Genomic DNA, 17,592 nt, shown 5'->3' on the forward strand with positions numbered 1-17,592 from the left:
GCTTTGAGTTGAACCCTCAGCTCATTATCATGGTGCAGCAAAACTGTCAGTATTCCGGTCTTCCACAGGAAGAACCTACAGAGTTTCTGGCACAATTTCTACAAATTGCTGACACAGTACATGATAAAGAAGTGGATCAGGATGTCTACAGATTATTACTGTTTCCATTTGCTGTAAAAGATCAAGCTAAGAGATGGTTAAATAACCAGCCTAAGAACAGCATAAAAACATGGAAGCAGCTGTCAGAAAGATTCCTGAATCACTATTTCCCTCCAAAACGGATAACACAGCTAAGGCTAAGCATCCAAGGCTTCAAACAAGGAGATAATGAATCTCTTTATGATGCCTGGGAGAGATACAGAGAGATGCTAAGAAAATGCCCCTCTGAAATGTTTTCAGAATGGGTGCAATTAGACATCTTCTACTATGGGCTTACAGAAAAAGCTCAAATTTCTCTAGACCACTCAGCTGGTGGATCTATACATATGAGAAAAACAATTGAAGAAGCTCAAGAGCTTATTGATACAGTTGCCAGAAATCAACATCTGTACCTAAGCAGTGAATCTTCCATGAAAGAAGAAGCTAAAACAGTAACTGCTGAACTCAGTCCGGTGGATCAGGCTAATGAATTTAATCAGCAATTAGACTTTCTAACTCAGCAGCTAGCCGAATTCAAGGAAATATTACAGGAAACAAGAATGGCTAACAGGAATATGGAAGTGCAATTAAAGCAGACAAAAAAGCAATTGTCAAAACAAATAGCAGAAGAATGCCAAGCAGTTCAATTAAGAAGTGGAAAAACATTAAATACCTCACTTCAAAGCAGCAGGAAGCCAAGAAATGAACAAATGGCTACTCAAAATCCCTCTGAGGACAGTCAGAGCCCAGAGAGGAATAATGCTGGCGCTGAACGCCCGGACCATGCTCATTTCTGGCGTTCAACACCAGAAACAAGCATGAATCCGGCGTTGAACGCCTAAAGGAAGCACAATTCTGGCGTTCAGACGCCAGTAACAGATAAGGAGTTGGCGTCTAACGCCACTCCAGCTTCCACCCCTGGCATTCAAATGCCAGTGGGGAATCAGTCACATACAAGTGCTGATAACAACCCCTCTAAAAAGGCGTCCCAACCCACTTCTGTAGGTAATAAACCTGCAGCAACTAAGGTTGAGGAATACAAAGCCAAAATGCCTTATCCTCAAAAACTCCGCCAAGTGGAACATGATAAGCAATTTGCTCGCTTTGCAAACTATCTCAGGACTCTTGAAATAAAGATCCCGTTTGCAGAAGCACTTGAGCAAATACCCTCTTATGCTAAGTTCATGAAAGAGATATTAATTCATAAGAAGGATTGGAGGGAGACTGAAAAAGTTTACCTCACTGAAGAATGCAGTGCAGTCATTCTAAAAAGCTTACCTGAGAAGCTTAAAGATCCTGGGAGCTTTATGATACCATGCACATTAGAGGGTACTTGTACCAAGCAAGCTTTATGTGATCTTGGGGCAAGTATCAACCTAATACCTGCATCTACTATCAGAAAGCTTGGTTTAACTGAAGAAATAAAACCAACCTGGATATGTCTTCAACTTGCTGATGGCTCCATTAAATACCCATCAGGCGTGATTGAGGACATGATTGTCAAGGTTGGGCCATTTGTCTTTCCTACTGACTTTGTGGTGCTGGAAATGGAGGAGCACAAGAGTGCAACTTTCATTCTAGGAAGACCTTTCCTAGCAACTGGCAGAACCCTCATTGACGTCCAAAAAGGGGAAGTAACCTTGAGAGTCAATGAGGAGGAGTTCAAGTTGAATGTTGCCAAAGCCATGCAATATCCAGACACCCCAGATGACTGCATGAGTATTGATATCATTGACTCTCTGGTAAGAGAGGTCAATATGGCTGAGAGTCTCGAATCAGAGCTAGAAGACATCTTTAAAGATGTTCAGCCTGATTTGGAGGAATCAGAGAGAATAATAGAACCTCTGAAAATCCCTCAGGAAGAGGAGAAACCTCCCAAACCTGAGCTCAAACCATTACCACCATCCCTAAAATATGCATTTCTAGGAGAAGGTGATACCGTTCTTGTAATCATAAGCTCTACCTTAGAGCCACAGGAAGAGGAAGCACTAATTCAAGTGCTAAGGACACACAAGACAGCTCTTGGGTGGTCCATCAGTGATCTTAAGGGCATTAGCCCAGCCAGATGCATGCACAAGATCCTATTGGAGGGTGACGCCAAGCCAGTGGTCCAACCACAAAGGCGGCTGAATCCAGCCATGAAGGAAGTTGTGCAGAAGGAGGTCACTAAATTACTAGAGGCTGGGATTATTTATCCTATTTCTGACAGCCCCTGGGTAAGCCCTGTCCAAGTCGTCCCTAAGAAGGGAGGCATGACAGTGGTTCATAATGAAAAAAATGAACTGGTTCCTACAAGAACAGTTACAGGGTGGCGTATGTGTATTGATTATAGAAGGCTCAATACAGCCACCAGAAAGGACCATTTTCCTTTACCATTCATAGACCAGATGCTAGAAAGACTAGTAGGTCATGAATACTACTGCTTCCTGGATGGATATTCAGGTTATAATCAAATTGCAGTAGATCCCCAGGATCAAGAGAAAACGGCATTCACATGCCCATCTGGAGTATTTGCATACAGAAGGATGCCATTTGGCTTGTGCAATGCACCTGCAACCTTTCAAAGGTGCATGCTCTCTATCTTCTCTGATATGGTAGAGAAGTTTCTAGAAGTCTTCATGGATGACTTTTCAGTATTTGGAGACTCATTCAGCTCCTGTCTTAACCACTTAGCACTTGTTTTGAAAAGATGCCAAGAGACCAACCTAGTTTTAAACTGGGAAAAATGTCACTTTATGGTGACTGAAGGGATTGTCCTTGGGCATAAAATTTCAAACAAGAGAATAGAGGTGGATCAAGCTAAAGTTGAAGTAATTGAAAAATTACCACCACCTGCCAATGTTAAGGCAATCAAAAGCTTTCTGGGGCATGCAGGATTCTATAGGAGGTTTATAAAGGATTTTTCAAAAATTGCAAAACCTCTGAGCAATCTGCTAGCTGCTAACACGCCATTTGTGTTTGACACAAAGTGTCTGCAGGCGTTTGAGACCCTGAAAGCTAAGCTGGTCACAGCACCAGTTATTTCTGCACCAGACTGGACATTACCCTTTGAACTAATGTGTGATGCCAGTGACCATACCATTGGTGCAGTATTAGGACAGAGGCATAACAAGCTTCTGCATGTCATTTATTATGCTAGCAGTGTTTTAAATGATGCCCAGAAAAATTACACAACCACAGAAAAAGAATTACTTGCAATGGTTTATGCCATTGACAAGTTTAGATCCTACTTAGTAGGATCAAAGGTGATTGTGTACACTGACCATGCTGCTCTTAAATATCTACTCACAAAGCAGGATTCAAAGCCCAGGCTCATAAGATGGGTGTTGCTTCTGCAAGAGTTTGATATAGAAATAAGAGACAGAAAAGGAACAGAGAATCAAGTAGCTGATCACCTGTCCCGGATAGAACCAGTAGCAGGAGCATCCCTCCCTCCTACTGAGATCTCTGAAACCTTTCCGGATGAGCAATTGTTTGTTGTTCAGGAAGCTCTGTGGTTTGCAGACATTGCAAACTATAAGACACAAGGTTCCCCTTTTGTAACAATGGAGAGGAAGCATGAAAAGCTTCTCTCACTGCAGAGTCAACCAAAGCCCCCACAGTCCAACTCTAAGTTTGGTGTTGGGAGGCCACAACCAAACTCTCAGTTTGGCATTGAACCCCCACATTCAAACTCTAAATTTGATGTTGGGAGGTTCCTACCTTGCTCTGATTATCTGTGAGACTCCATGAGAGCTCACTGTCCAGCTAAGGACAATAAAGAAGCGCTTGCTGGGAGGCAACCCAGCCAATCACAAAATTTAATTTTATTTGTTTTTGTTGATTTTTACAGGAATATGTCAAAGTATCTTCAAGGTAAAAAAGCAATTGATTGAATTCACAGAGTTATAGGAGAATTTGGAAGCTCATTGGCGTGAAAAAGCCCGTAAGAAATGTTTTGGGCGTTGAACGCCCAAAAGAAGCACCCACTGGGCGTTCAACGCCAGTAAGGGTAGCCATCTGGGCGTTAAACGCCAGAAAGGAGCATCCTCTGGGCGTTGAACGCCAGAAGGAAGCACCTTCTGGGCGTTTAACGCCAGATTGTTAGCATCCTGGGCGTTCAGAAAAATGCCCAGTGACAAAGGACTTCCTGGCGTTCAACGCCAGAAAGATGCATCAGCTGGGCGTTGAACGCCCAGGAGAAGCAGCATTTGGGCGTTAAACGCCCAAAACATGCATCGTTTGGGCGTTTAACGCCAGGATGGTGGGGAGGAGGTAAAATTCACTTTTCTTTACAATTTTTCTAAATTTTTAAGTTTCAATTCATGATTTCTTGCATACACATGTTTCAAAATGTCATCCTTCAAAATCAAATTAGTTTTCTAAAAACCTTAATTTCTAAAATCCCTTGTTCAAAAAATATCAAATATATCTTAATCCATACAGCCAAATTATTTTCCAATCCAATCCAACTCTTTTACGTTTGTTTTCAAAACTCAATTATCTTTTTAAAATCTTTTTCAAATCTTTTTCAACTCATCATATCTTTTGATTTCGAAATTGCCTTTCCCTCTATTCCTCTTCTATCCTTTATTTTGCTTGAGGACAAGCAAACCTCTAAGTTTGGTGTGATTTGCCATGATCACTGAGCTAAAACTCATCAAGATCATGGCACCTAAGGGAACAGGAAGAGCAAGGATGTGAACTTAAGGGAGCTGAAACGTCAGAAATTAATTCTTGAAGGCACCCCACAGACTAGAGGAACATCCACTTCCCAAAATACAGGTTGTTAAGTTCTAATTCTAGCTTTAACTCTGTGATAGTATTATTATAGGATTCTACCTTAGAAGTTATATAGGAGTAGTAGTAATTAGCATATCTATTTTGATTTTATTTTCAATTAAGTTATAATTTATTTTTCTCATCATCATCAAACATGAATAAAATAGTAGATATTTTTTTAATAAAGAGGCAATTTAATCTTTTCGAGTTCTTAATAAGGAAAATTCTAATTATTTATATGTGGTGGCAATACTTTTTGTCTTTTGAATGAATGCTTGAACAGTGTATATTTTTGATATTGAATTTTATGAATGTTAAAATTGTTGGCTCCTGAAAGAATGATGAACAAGAGAAATGTTATTGATGATCTGAAAAATCATGAAATTGATTCTTGAAGCAAGAAAAAGCAATGAAAAAAAAATTTCTTGCGAAAAAAAAAGAAAGAAAAAAAAAGAAAGAAAAAGCAAGAAGAAAAAGCCAATAGCCCTTAAAACCAAAAGGCAAGGGTAAAAAGGATCCAAGGCTTTGAGCATCAATGGATAGGAGGGCCCAAGGAAATAAATCCAGGCCTAAGCGGCTAAATCAAAGCTGTCCCTAACCATGTGCTTGTGGCATGCAGGTCCAAGTGAAAAGCTTGAAACTGAGTGGTTAAAGTCGTGATCCAAAGCAAAAAGAGTGAGCCTAAGAACTCTGGACACCTCTAATTGGGGACTTTAGCAAAGCTGAGTCACAATCTGAAAAGGTTCACCCAGTTATGTGTCTGTGGCATTTATGTATCCGGTGGTAATACTGGAAAACAAAATGCTTAGGGCCACGGCCAAGACTCAATAAGTAGCTGTGTTCAAGAATCAACATACTAAAATAGGAGAGTCAATAATACTATCTGAATTCTGAGTTCCTATGGATGCCAACCATTCTAAATTTCAAAGGATAAAGTGAGATGCCAAAACTGTTCAGAAGCAAAAAGCTACAAGCCCCGCTCATCTAAAAAGAATCTGAGCTTCACTTAAAACTCCGAGATATTATTGCTTCTTAATTTCTTTTAATTCTATTTTATTTATCTAGTTGCTTGAGGACAAGCAACAGTTTAAGTTTGGTGTCGTGATGAGCGGATATTTTATACGCTTTTTGGGGGTAATTTCATGTAGATTTTAGTATGTTTTAATTAGTTTTTAGTGGAATATTATTAGTTTTTAGGCAAAAATCATATTTCTGGACTTTACTATGAGTTTGTGTGTTTTTCTGTGATTTCAGGTAATTTCTGGCTGAAATTGAGGGAGCTGAGCAAAAATCTGAGTTAGGCTGAAAAAGGACTGCTGATGCTGTTGGATCCTGACCTCCCTGCACTCGGAATAGATTTTTTGGAGCTAAAGGAGTCCAATTGGCGCGCTCTCAACGGCGTTGGAAAGTAGACATCCAGGGCTTTCCAGCAATATATAATAGTTTATACTTTGCACGAAGATAGACGACGTAACTTGGCGTTGAACGCCAAGTACATGCTGCTGTCTGGAGTAAAACGCCAGAAACACGTCATGATCTGGAGTTGAACGCCCAAAACACGTTATAACTTGGAGTTCAACTCCAAGAAAGGCCTCAACTCGTGGATAGCTTTAGTCTCAGCCCCAGCACACACCAAGTGGGCCCCAGAAGTGGATTTCTGCACCAATTATCTTAGTTTACTCATATTCTGTAAACCTAGGGTACTAGTTTACTATTTAAACAACTTTTAGAGACTTATCTTGTATCTCATGACATTTTCAGATCTGAATTACATACTTTGTGACGGCATGAGTCTCTAAATCCCATTGTTGGGGGTGAGGAGCTCTGCAGCGTCTCGATGAATTAATACAATTCTTTTGTCTTCCATTCAAACACGCTTGTTCTTATCTAAGATGTTCATTTGCGCTTAATTATGGAGAAGGTGATGATCCGTGACACTCATCACCTTCCTCAGTCCATGAACGTGTGCCTGACAACCACCTCCGTTCTACATCAGATTGAATGAGTATCTCTTAGATTCCTTAATCAGAATTTTCGTGGTATAAGCCGGATTGATGGTGACATTCATGAGAATCCGGAAAGTCTAAACCTTGTCTGTGGTATTCCGAGTAGGATTCTGGGATTGAATGACTGTGATGAGCTTCAAACTCCTGAAGGCTGGGCGTTAGTGACAGACGCAAAAGAATCAATGGATTCTATTCCAACCTGATTGTGAACCGACAGATGATTAGCCGTGCTGTGACAGAGCATAGGAACGTTTTCACTGAGAGGATGGGAAGTAGCCATTGACAACGGTGACACCCTACATAGAGCTTGCCATGGAAGGAACCTAGCGTGTGGAAAAGGATTTCAAGGAAGAGTTAAAGTTCAGAGGACAAAGCATCTCCAAAACTCCAACAGATTCTCCATTATTAAAGTAATAACTATCTATTTTATGCCCTTTTCTTTATTAAAATACGAGGCTAAAGAACCCTATTGGTATCCTGACTAAGATTAATAAAATAAACATAGCTTGCTTCAATCCAACAATCTCCGTGGAATTCAACCCTTACTCACGTAAGGTATTACTTGGACGACCCAGTGCACTTGCTGGTTAGTTGTGCGGATTACAAATTCGTGCACCACAGGCCTTTAGAGCATTTTGTTAGACAGGAATGATTCAGTTATAAACGGTAAAAACTATTCTGCCATGGAAGTTGCTTATCATTCTTGGCTTCTAGCAAAAAATTTCTCCTCAGCTATCTTTTTGTCATGTCTTGCTTCATGCCCAAATCTTTTATCAGTGTCGACGACCCTGCAGCTAGGTTTGTCAAATTAAATTGTGATGGAATTGTTCTTGAAAATGTTGGAAGAGCTAGATTTGGATGTTTGATTAGAGACCGTAATGATAATTGACTACGAGGATGTTCTGATAAAGCTTTGAATCAATATTTTGAGAGCTAAACTATTTGCTATTTCGAGGGGGTTGATCGTGTCTTGTGAAGATCAGTTTAAGAATGTCATTCATGAAACTGACTTGCATAGGTATTCTTATTAACTAACGATTGGAAAGAGCCATAATCATGAAAACAAGAATATTACAAAAGGATTTTTTGAATTGAAGTAGTGAAAAGCTTAAGTTATCTATTTTGTCCTTGTCTAAAAGAAAGGCTAATAAAGTAGCAAACTTGATGGCTAAAGAAGGGTGCCTTGAAGAAGATGCACAACTAGATTCAGATTTGGTGGAGTGACTCTGCCCAAATTAGGGATGGGGATAGGATAATATTCGGATATTTATGGTAATTATCCGCATCCGATCCAAATTTTGCGGATATTATCTGATTCGCAGAGCTATCGGATCAGATCAGATTCGATCCGCACTATGGCAGGATCAGATTGCGGATTTGGCAGTGATATCCGCGAATCCAATCCGCAAATCCGCATATTCGCACATCTCGTATAAATAGCATAGTTTAAGAAAGAAAACTCTAATGGGATATGGATTTTAGTGTATTGTTTTATGAATTTTATGATATTTTGTTTTTAATTTTTTATGTTATACTTCAACTTATAATAATTAAACTTAAATCTTGTGTTATTATTTTTTTGTTATTCAAGAAAACTTTTATTGATAATATTTTAGGAGTAAATAGGCTTAAACAAGTGAACAATGAATTTTTTGGATTTTTTTTGTAAAAACAGCCAAACAAAATCTTAAAATAGTTTTTTTAATTATGCGGATATACCCGAGATCCGATCCGCAATTCGACCTGAAAAAATGCAGATATCGTATCTGATCTGATCCGATGAGTGTAGTACGAATTGGATATAATTTTAGGCTATATCCGGTCCAATCCGTGTGTAGTCTTAGCCCAAATAATTCTATAATTTCGGTTCTGACGAGTGATTGTGGTTCTTAGTAATTAATATTATTTCTTATTGTTTTCTATTTCTATTTTCTTCTTTCTTATTTTATTTTGTACAACCAAAAAATAAATTACACATTGAAAATATATGAAATAATACATATATTTATAAACAAATACATAATAATTGATTTTTTATATACAAATAGTATTTTTTATCTACATATATATTATTTATGCCGAACAAAAAAATAACTCTTGTGGAGTACATGGGAGTACTAGTGCTCTGTTAGGGTTTTTAATAGAGTTTTTGCTGTCGTCAAGGCTACACTGTCAACGTCAATTCAATTTCAACACAAATCTCTGACTACTAGTTTGACAAAGATAATCTATGTAATCTACATGGTTGAGGCAAGGAGGGATGAAGATCGGACGGTAGAAGACAGGCGAGGTAGGAATGTGATTCTGCTGGAAGAGGTAGACATATCAGAAGGTATTAACGCTTGCTCCAATAGTCTCTATGGCAGACTCTTTGCTTCCAAAACCTTCTTAGTTGGAACCGTGGGGAATGCTTTAAAGGCTATATGGGGAAATCCGGAGGGATTTAGCATGAGTGACAAATGGGATAATTACTTCCAACTCTTTTTTAATAAAGAGGTGGATGTCTTGCGTGTTGAACGTGGTTTTCCATAGCTATTCAAGGATTACGTGCTCCATGTCAAGAGATGGAAGGAAGATCAGAACGGTGATGAAGAGATTATTTCCAATTTTTCAGTTTGGGTTCAATTTTGGAGTTTGCCAAAATCGTTTAAAACCCTCGAAGTTGGACGTAAATTGGGAGAAAGGCTGGGAACAGTGTTGGAGGTAGGTAAATTTCAGATGAGAGGCAGAGAAACTAGGATTGTAAAGGCCAAGATCAATATTGAAGCTACCAAGAAAGTGAGGGATCAGTTAATTATTGCAGGACATAATAAAAAGGAGGTAGAGGTGGCATTGCGCTATGAGAAACTTGGAAAGTTCTGTACCTACTGCGCAAAATTGGGGCACGAGGTGAAAAACTGCCATGATCTACTAAAGGACACAGAGAGTGATAGGGCAAAAGATGATGACATTGGAGAATGGGTTAAAGCCAGCCAAGTTGGAATACGAATTAACACTGAAAGAGAAAGAACATTCAACAACTCAGCCCAAAATCAGAATAAGGCTACTCAACGTAAGAAAAAGCCGGTCTTAAACTGCTTATTAGAGGAATTTGCAGGGATGTCAATGCAAAAGGAGGAACAAAGTTTGAAACCACAAAACGCTAGAACAAGGCAACACCTGAGTCACCTTAATCAGCCAATTCTAGAATAGAATGCATGGAGGTTATCATAGCTGGTCAGTCCAATGTCAAAGAAGATGAAGGACAACCTATGCAATTCACTATTGGGCAATGTCTCACAATAGAAGAAGGCAGGAAGTGGAAAAAATTAGCAAGACAAGGTGCTGGAGGGTTGGATACTAAAGCTGGATCCAAAAAAAGGTTGATGAGTAGTATAGTTGAATGATCTACAAAGAAAGCAAGAACAAATGATGAAAATGCAGTTGAACAGGGGGTGGAGGGTGCCAGCCTACAAATGGCACCCAAGGCGCTACGAGAACTATAGTTTGGAATTGTCGGGGTTTGGGGAGACCTCTGACAATTCACACCCTAAAAGGGATATGTAAATCCCACTCCCCTGAGATTGTGTTCATAAGTGAAACAAACACCAATCTCGACAGGTGGAAGCAAAACTCCGGGCATGCAGCTATGAAAACTGGCATATTGTTAACCCGTCAGGAATGGCAGGAGGACTTGCGTTAGCTTGGAAGGACAACATCAATGTTCAAATTATAAACAGCGGGAAATTCTTTGTAGCAGCTGAAGTTAAGGAGTTCGGAAACAATGGGGTATGGACGTTCATTGGTGTCTATTTGAGCTGTTCGGAACAAATTTGAGCCTTACAATTTGAGGAGCTTACAAAAATGAGTCAACAACTGGAAGGAAAATTGGTAATAGCGAGAGATTTTAATGCTATAATAAGTCAAGCGGAAAAGGAGGGTGGAGGCCAAAAATCAGCAACTACCATTGCAACATTCATTAATTTTATTGATAGCAACGAATTAGTGGATATTAGAATGGTGTGGTGGCCTTTCACGTGGACAAATCGAAGACAAGGAGAGGCTTTGGTGAAGGAGAGGCTTGACCGCTATTTAGTAGGGATGGGATGGAAGCTGAAGTTTCCGAATGCAATGGTGCACAGGCTCATATAATCAGGCTCGGATCATGCTCCTATCTTGATGGAAACTGAACCTCAATCCAGGCATAGTAAAAGGCGTATTAATTACCAGGAACGTTGGTGTGGAGAAGATGATGTCAAAAGAATTGTTAGTGAAGTGTGGAAAATAGAAGTAGTAGGCTCGGCTATGTTCTCCTTAGCCCAAAAGTTGAAAGAATGTAGACATATATTAGTTCAATGGCAGATAACTCACAAAGCAAACTCTCGAAAAGAAATTGAGGACCTTCAAACTAGCCTAGAAGAGCTGCGGGTGGCTGGAATCAATGGGGGAGAGGAGATTACGAGATTGGAAGAGAAGTTGGAGCTAGCATATATGAAAGAAGAGAGCTATTGGAGAGAAAAATCTAGAGTCAAATGGCTAAAAGAAGGAGATCAGAACACCAGATTCTGTCACCAGAAATTTCAATCAAGGGTGCGAAGGAACATAATTTGGAGATTAGTTGGGAGGAACAATGAGATTGCGTCGAAATCGGAGGATATTGCAAAGGTAGCTGAAGACTACTTCTGCAATAATTTTAGTTCTTCTTGTTCATTTGATCCGAATCCATATTTGGAGGATTTGCAGCCTAAGGTTACAGCTTCCATGAACCGTAAGCTTCAAAGGCCGCTAACTATGGACGAGGTCAAAAGAGCTACGTTCGGTGTTCATGCTCAGAGTGATCTTGGTGATGACGGGTTTACAGCTAAGTTTTTTCACTTTTTCTGGGATATAGTTGGAAGTGACGTTTTTAAGGCAGTGCAAAGTTTCTTTCATAGTGGCAGAATTCTAAAAAGTTTCAACCATACTCAAATTTATTTGATTCCAAAGGTGCCAGATGCCACTGACATGACTCAGGTACGACCGATTAGTTTGTCCTCAGTTTTGTATAAAATTATTTCTAAAGTTATAGTGCACCGACTACAAGGTATTATGAATTTAATCATAAGCCCAAATCAGAGTGTTTTTCTCAAAGGTAGACTCATTTCAGATAATATTCTAATTGCCCACGAATGTATGCACTATTTGAAAAATAAGAGAAGTGGAGCAGATCATGAGATGACTATTAAACTAGATATGAGCAAGGCTTATGATAGGGTTGAATGGCACTTCTTATGGTACATCATGGAAAAGTTGGGTTTTGATGCTAAATAGATTAACTGGACTAAGGAATTGGTAACGACTGTTTCTTACTCTATTATTGTGGAAGGGCAACCTTTTGACTACTTTTGGCCAAATAGGGGCATCCGACAGGGTGATCCCCTATCTCCATATCTATTTCTTTTTTGTGCAGAAAGGCTTTTCTTCTTGCTATACAAGGCAGAGCAAAACAAATTAATTCAAGGAGTTCAAGTTAATCGGAGATGCCAAACAGTTAATCACCTTTTGTTTGCTGATGATTCAATCCTTTTTTGCAAGGGCTCACCTAACACAAGTCAAAGCATTTTGGAAATGTTAGAGATCTACGAGGGCTTCAATGGGTAAAAATTCAATTTGAACAAGTCGGCCATCTTTTCTAGTCACAACACACCTTAGAACACAGTACTAGCAATTGCGCAGACACTAAATATTGAACATATCGGATCCCAAGACAAATACTTAGGGCTGCCCTCGATAGTTCAGAAATCAAAGAAAGCAACCTTTGGAGCTATCAAGGATAAAGTTCAGAAGAGGATTATGGGTTGGAAAAGAAGTTTATTATCCTCAGGTGGCAGGCACACGCTATTGAGAGCAGTGGGGGAAGTGATTCCTATTTATACACTCTCTTGTTTCAAGCTCCCGGACACGCTGTTAACTGAGATTCATAGCATGCTCTTGCAATTTTGGTGGGGTAAAAAAGGCGTAGAACGAAGAATGGTTTGGATTAAATGGGATACAATGACGAGACCGAAGAAAGATGGAGGGTTGGGGATCAAAGACCTAAGGGCACAAAATTTGGCCTTATTGGGCATGCAATGTTGGCGTCTAATGAAATACCCTAATTCTACACTGTCAAGAATGTTCAAAGCTAAATATTTCAAATATACAAATTTCTTACATGTAGAGATAGGAAGCATACCATCGTAGGGCTGGAGAAGTGTTCTTGAAGGCTGCAAGGTGATTGAGAAGGGCTTGTTATGGAAAATAGGCTCTAGTGCTAATGTCCGCATCTTCCATGATCCTTGGCTCCCACTACCATTGCCCTTTAATGTCCCTCAAGCTGCAGTCACAATCCCACCGAATCTGCAAGTGTATTATGTTAATGCGCTACTAAATCCTGATAGAAGTTGGAACAGAAACCTGATTGAGTCAATTTTTTCAGTTGATATATGCAATAAAATTTTTTCCATTAAACCAACAGAGGAGGAGGATGAAGTTAATTGGTGCTGGACAAAATCTGGTATATACGAAGTTGGATCAGGATACAAAGTTGCTTATGAGTTCTTTCATTCTCCTACTTCATTGATGCCTCAGAACATACAGAACAACAGAGTATGGAATAGCATTTGGGAATTGAAATTATCTCATAAAATTAAAATTTTTTTATGGAAGAGTCTTCATAAAAAGCTTCCGGTTTTGCAACAAATCAATAGCCGGTTTGCATCCACCCCTGCCACTTGCCCAAGATGCATGCTGAAAGATGAATCAATTTCTCATGCTTGTTCTAATTCCCTCCGTCTTCAATAATTTGGAGTCTAAACTTAATAACTCCTGACTTATGGCAGCGAGAAGAGGAGACCTTCATCGATTGGTGGCAATGAGCCTTATCTTGGGTAGTGGCTCAAATCGAAGGTAGACAAAAGATCCTCTTTATCGTGGCACTGTGTTGGAGCACTTGGAAAGCAAGGAATATGTGTGTCTTTGAGAAGCTAATAAGCCCAGCGCCGGAGATATTGCAAGAAGCTAGTAATCTAGTGCGTGAACTCAATAGTCTTACTTGATGAATGCTAATAATTTCTCTTTATTCTTACTTTACTCTTTCTTAAACTATTTGTCTTCCAATCACATTTAGTGATAATTGGGAATACCCAACTTCTTTTGTACTTCCTTATGGAAATATTATTAATTTATAAGAATAGAATAATATCTATCTTTGAGAAAAAAAATATATTGTTTACACCGTGTATACCATATTACACCTGCGAATATTTTTTTTAAAGATTTTAAATTTTATGAATCCATGTATTAAATTGTTCAATAGGGTTAAATACTTTTTTTCATCCAAAATCTTAGGTAAAAATCAAAATCATCCATATTATTTTTCTTTTTAAAATCATCCTTAACAAAATTAATAATCTTTTAAACAAATTCTCCCTCTCTAACACCAATCCCAATTCTTCGTCCATCAATTTAAATCCATCACAACATTAATTACTCTTTTGATTCAAACAACAATAACAATGACAATAATATTAAGAAGAGAAAATTAACTTGTGAATTAATAGAGAATGAAACACTGAAAAGGGAGGGAGAAACCTTTGCAGAATTCAAGAATCACAATCAATTTAGTGGCGAAGGAATCCTTTACAACAGCATCAGAATCGGTGAAAGTCTTTAGTATTATCGCAGCTAGTTTGACGGCCCGTCAAAGAGTTTGGTGACAACAGCAACTATAGTAAGTGAAATCAACAACACCCACAAATTGATAAAAAAAAGAAAACAAAACTCCTAGCAAATTAATCTAATTTTACTAATTAATACTAATTTTTAAATATAAAATTTTTTATCACAGCAACAAAAAGTTAAACTAATATAGAAGGTTTGTCCTTAAGTACAATCCAAAAATGTAATAACTGTCCCAACACAAAAAAAATTCCTTAAATAATTTGCTGTTGTTAATATTCCTTTTCGCAACAATTTAGATGGTGGGCCTAACAATAATGATATGCTCATCAATGCGGGTCCCATTGTTACAGGCAAACTCCAATCACATTTTAACAGTTTAAATTTATACATGTATAAATTTTTTGGCCATCTACATATTAAGGAAGACATGATGGGAATATAGAAGTGATAAAGAAGATTAGAAATTTGGAATTACTGGCATGTACTAATTTAGGATAGGGAGGGGTTTTTTAATTTTATTTTTGTCGAGGATAGTTTTGTGCAAAAAATAAAATTGGGATAAAGAAGCGTGATTTTAAAACTATTTCTAACTTTAAGTATGAATTTGATAAAAAAAAATATTGGAGATGATTTTGATTTTGGCCTAAAACTTTAAGGACGAGAAAAAAGGTTCTTTTTGCTGCTTATGATATCCTCCAACTCAGCGGACTAAGAACTAATCCACCGCAGATTTGAACTTTATTTAAGGATATTTCGCTGACTCCATTGGCCAATAAGTTGTTGCATACACAAAGCAGAATTCGAACACCTGATGCTTGTTTAAACAGACAATTGAATTGACCACTCAACCAATTCAAGTTGGTTCGTGAAAAAAAATACTTAACCCTTGTTTAATATAACAAATTCTAAAAATTTTGGACATAAGTAGTCCAAAATTTGAGGGCAAATGACTGAAATAAACCAAATGCATGAAAAATTACATATATCACCCAAACCAAATAATGGTACATAGATCTCCCAAAGAGTGTTACTATGTAAATCAAATCAGCATAATTTGAATTACAATTTCTAGTAATAATTCGAATTAGGCTGCATAGATTTATTAGAAAAATTTGAGATACACATAAATTGAATTCCATCTCAATTTAAGCATGCTTTAAGTAAATCGATACATGCTCCATAGATTTAGTAAGCAACGCAGCCGGTTTTACCTATCCATAGTAATTCGAACGAGAGTAGTTCAATTACCCCATGGTTTTGTGCCCATAGTAATTCGAATTGGGTGGTTTTGATTTACCCAATAGGAAATCTATCCCCTAATTCGATTTATGTAAGAACAAGTGCTCAATGTAAATCTACTTGTCCTGTTTCGATTTACATGCACGGTGGCTATATATATAATTCGAATTCACTTCATTCGAATTATATTTCACCACCCCATACCCCACCAAATCTAGAGAAAGTGACGCAGCCTATCAAAATGGAAGACGACCCGAATCGAATCTACCACTTGGATGGAGTCGCACATATCGTTGGTAGCATTTATAACGAGGTTAGTAAAATAAAATTTAAATTTCATTTATTTTCTGTAAAAAATAAACTATGTGTTAGTTTTGTTTAAATCGGTTATATCTTATTTATTAACATGATTAGAATGTGTAAACTTAAAGTAGTAGTTAAAGATTTGATTTAGGGGTAGCAATGTGTTAAAAGCTACTTACTGATATTAAACTGTTTAGAACTTGAATATTATAATTGATAGAATCAGTAAATCTCGAACAGGGGTTAGATTATTGATACAAGGATGGTAGTGTGTTAGAGTATACAAATAAAAAATGCATGTTGGATAAGGAATTCTAAGAGTTTAATAGATATCTGGTTAAAATAAATCTACAATAAAAATTATCCGTTTTAGATATATTTTTTTGTAATTTTTATGATTGTAAGAGTATTTTTTCAATGTCATGCAATCCTACCGCTGCATCTTGAACATGAAGAGGCAGCATGGTATCCCGTTAGATGATAGGATCATGTTGTACGTACAGATGGCTGGCCTGGCCCATTTTGCAAGACTTAATGATCACTGGTTTATGTTGGATGAGCCATTAGTCAGTGCATTTGTGGAGAGATAGCATCCGGAGACTCATACCTTTCAGATGTCGTTCGGTGAGTGCACGGTTATGTTACAGGATGTAGCCTACCAGCTAGAGCTCCTGATCGACGGTCAGTACGTTAGTGGATGTTTGACGAACTTCGAGTGGTACATCAAAGGAGGTCGTCCGACGTGGGCTTGGTTTGAGGAGTTGTTGGCTGTGATACCGCCACCGGACTGCATCGATAAGTTCACTGTGAAGTGCACTTGGATGCAGCAGATGTTCAGTGACCTTCCCGAGGGGGTAGACGAGGAGACAGTCTGGAGGTACGCTAGAGCGTACATTATGATGCTACTACCAACGCAGCTCTTCAGTTACAAGTCAGGTACTCGTATGTATATCAGGTGGCTTCCCTACGTAGTGAGGTTAGAGGATATGGACAGTTATAGCTGGGGATCTACCGCTCTGTCGTGGTTACACAGGTGCCTATTTCGGGTAGCCAACAAGAACGTGGTTAAATTGGCAGGTCCTCTACAGCTCCTTCAGTCATGGATCTTTTGGAGGTTCTCAGATTTTAGGCCCGACGGGTTTGATGCCTTTCACTGGCTGTTGGCATCGATGTACGCAATTGACTACTAATTATTTTCTGTGTTGACATTTTATATTTATATTTTTGTCAGTTGTTAATAACATTTATTGGGTAGCAAGTAGTCAAGTTAGCAACCGACGCCGAACGAGAAGGGACTTCGATTCGCGTACTGCAGATTGTGGATAGATTTACTTCGTCTTCATGATGTGAGTACTAAATAGTTTAGTGTTTAGTTCTTGACTTATTTTGTGAGGTTACTGGAGATTAAGCGTTATGTTGGACCAAATTGCCTTTTTAGTTTGTTTGGATGCCGTATAGCTTGTCG

General features: G+C 38.4%; 2 protein-coding genes across 2 annotated transcripts; both read left to right on the forward strand.

Moving 5' to 3' along the window:
- The first annotated feature begins 11,063 nt into the window (after nucleotides 1–11,063).
- LOC140177038 (uncharacterized) lies at nucleotides 11,064–16,717 on the forward strand. Its single transcript, XM_072209277.1, has 2 exons — nucleotides 11,064–11,897; nucleotides 16,535–16,717. Exons 1-2 carry the CDS (start codon nucleotides 11,064–11,066, stop codon nucleotides 16,715–16,717), a joined length of 1,017 nt encoding a protein of 338 aa, XP_072065378.1.
- Nucleotides 16,718–16,741: 24 nt separating this feature from the next.
- LOC140177039 (protein MAIN-LIKE 2-like) lies at nucleotides 16,742–17,317 on the forward strand. The gene has a single exon (XM_072209288.1). The coding sequence runs from the start codon at nucleotides 16,742–16,744 to the stop codon at nucleotides 17,315–17,317; it is 576 nt and encodes a 191-aa protein (XP_072065389.1).
- The last annotated feature ends 275 nt before the right edge of the window (nucleotides 17,318–17,592 follow it).

Source organism: Arachis hypogaea, chromosome 2, assembly GCF_003086295.3.
Source record: "Arachis hypogaea cultivar Tifrunner chromosome 2, arahy.Tifrunner.gnm2.J5K5, whole genome shotgun sequence".
NCBI lineage: Eukaryota > Viridiplantae > Streptophyta > Magnoliopsida > Fabales > Fabaceae > Arachis > Arachis hypogaea.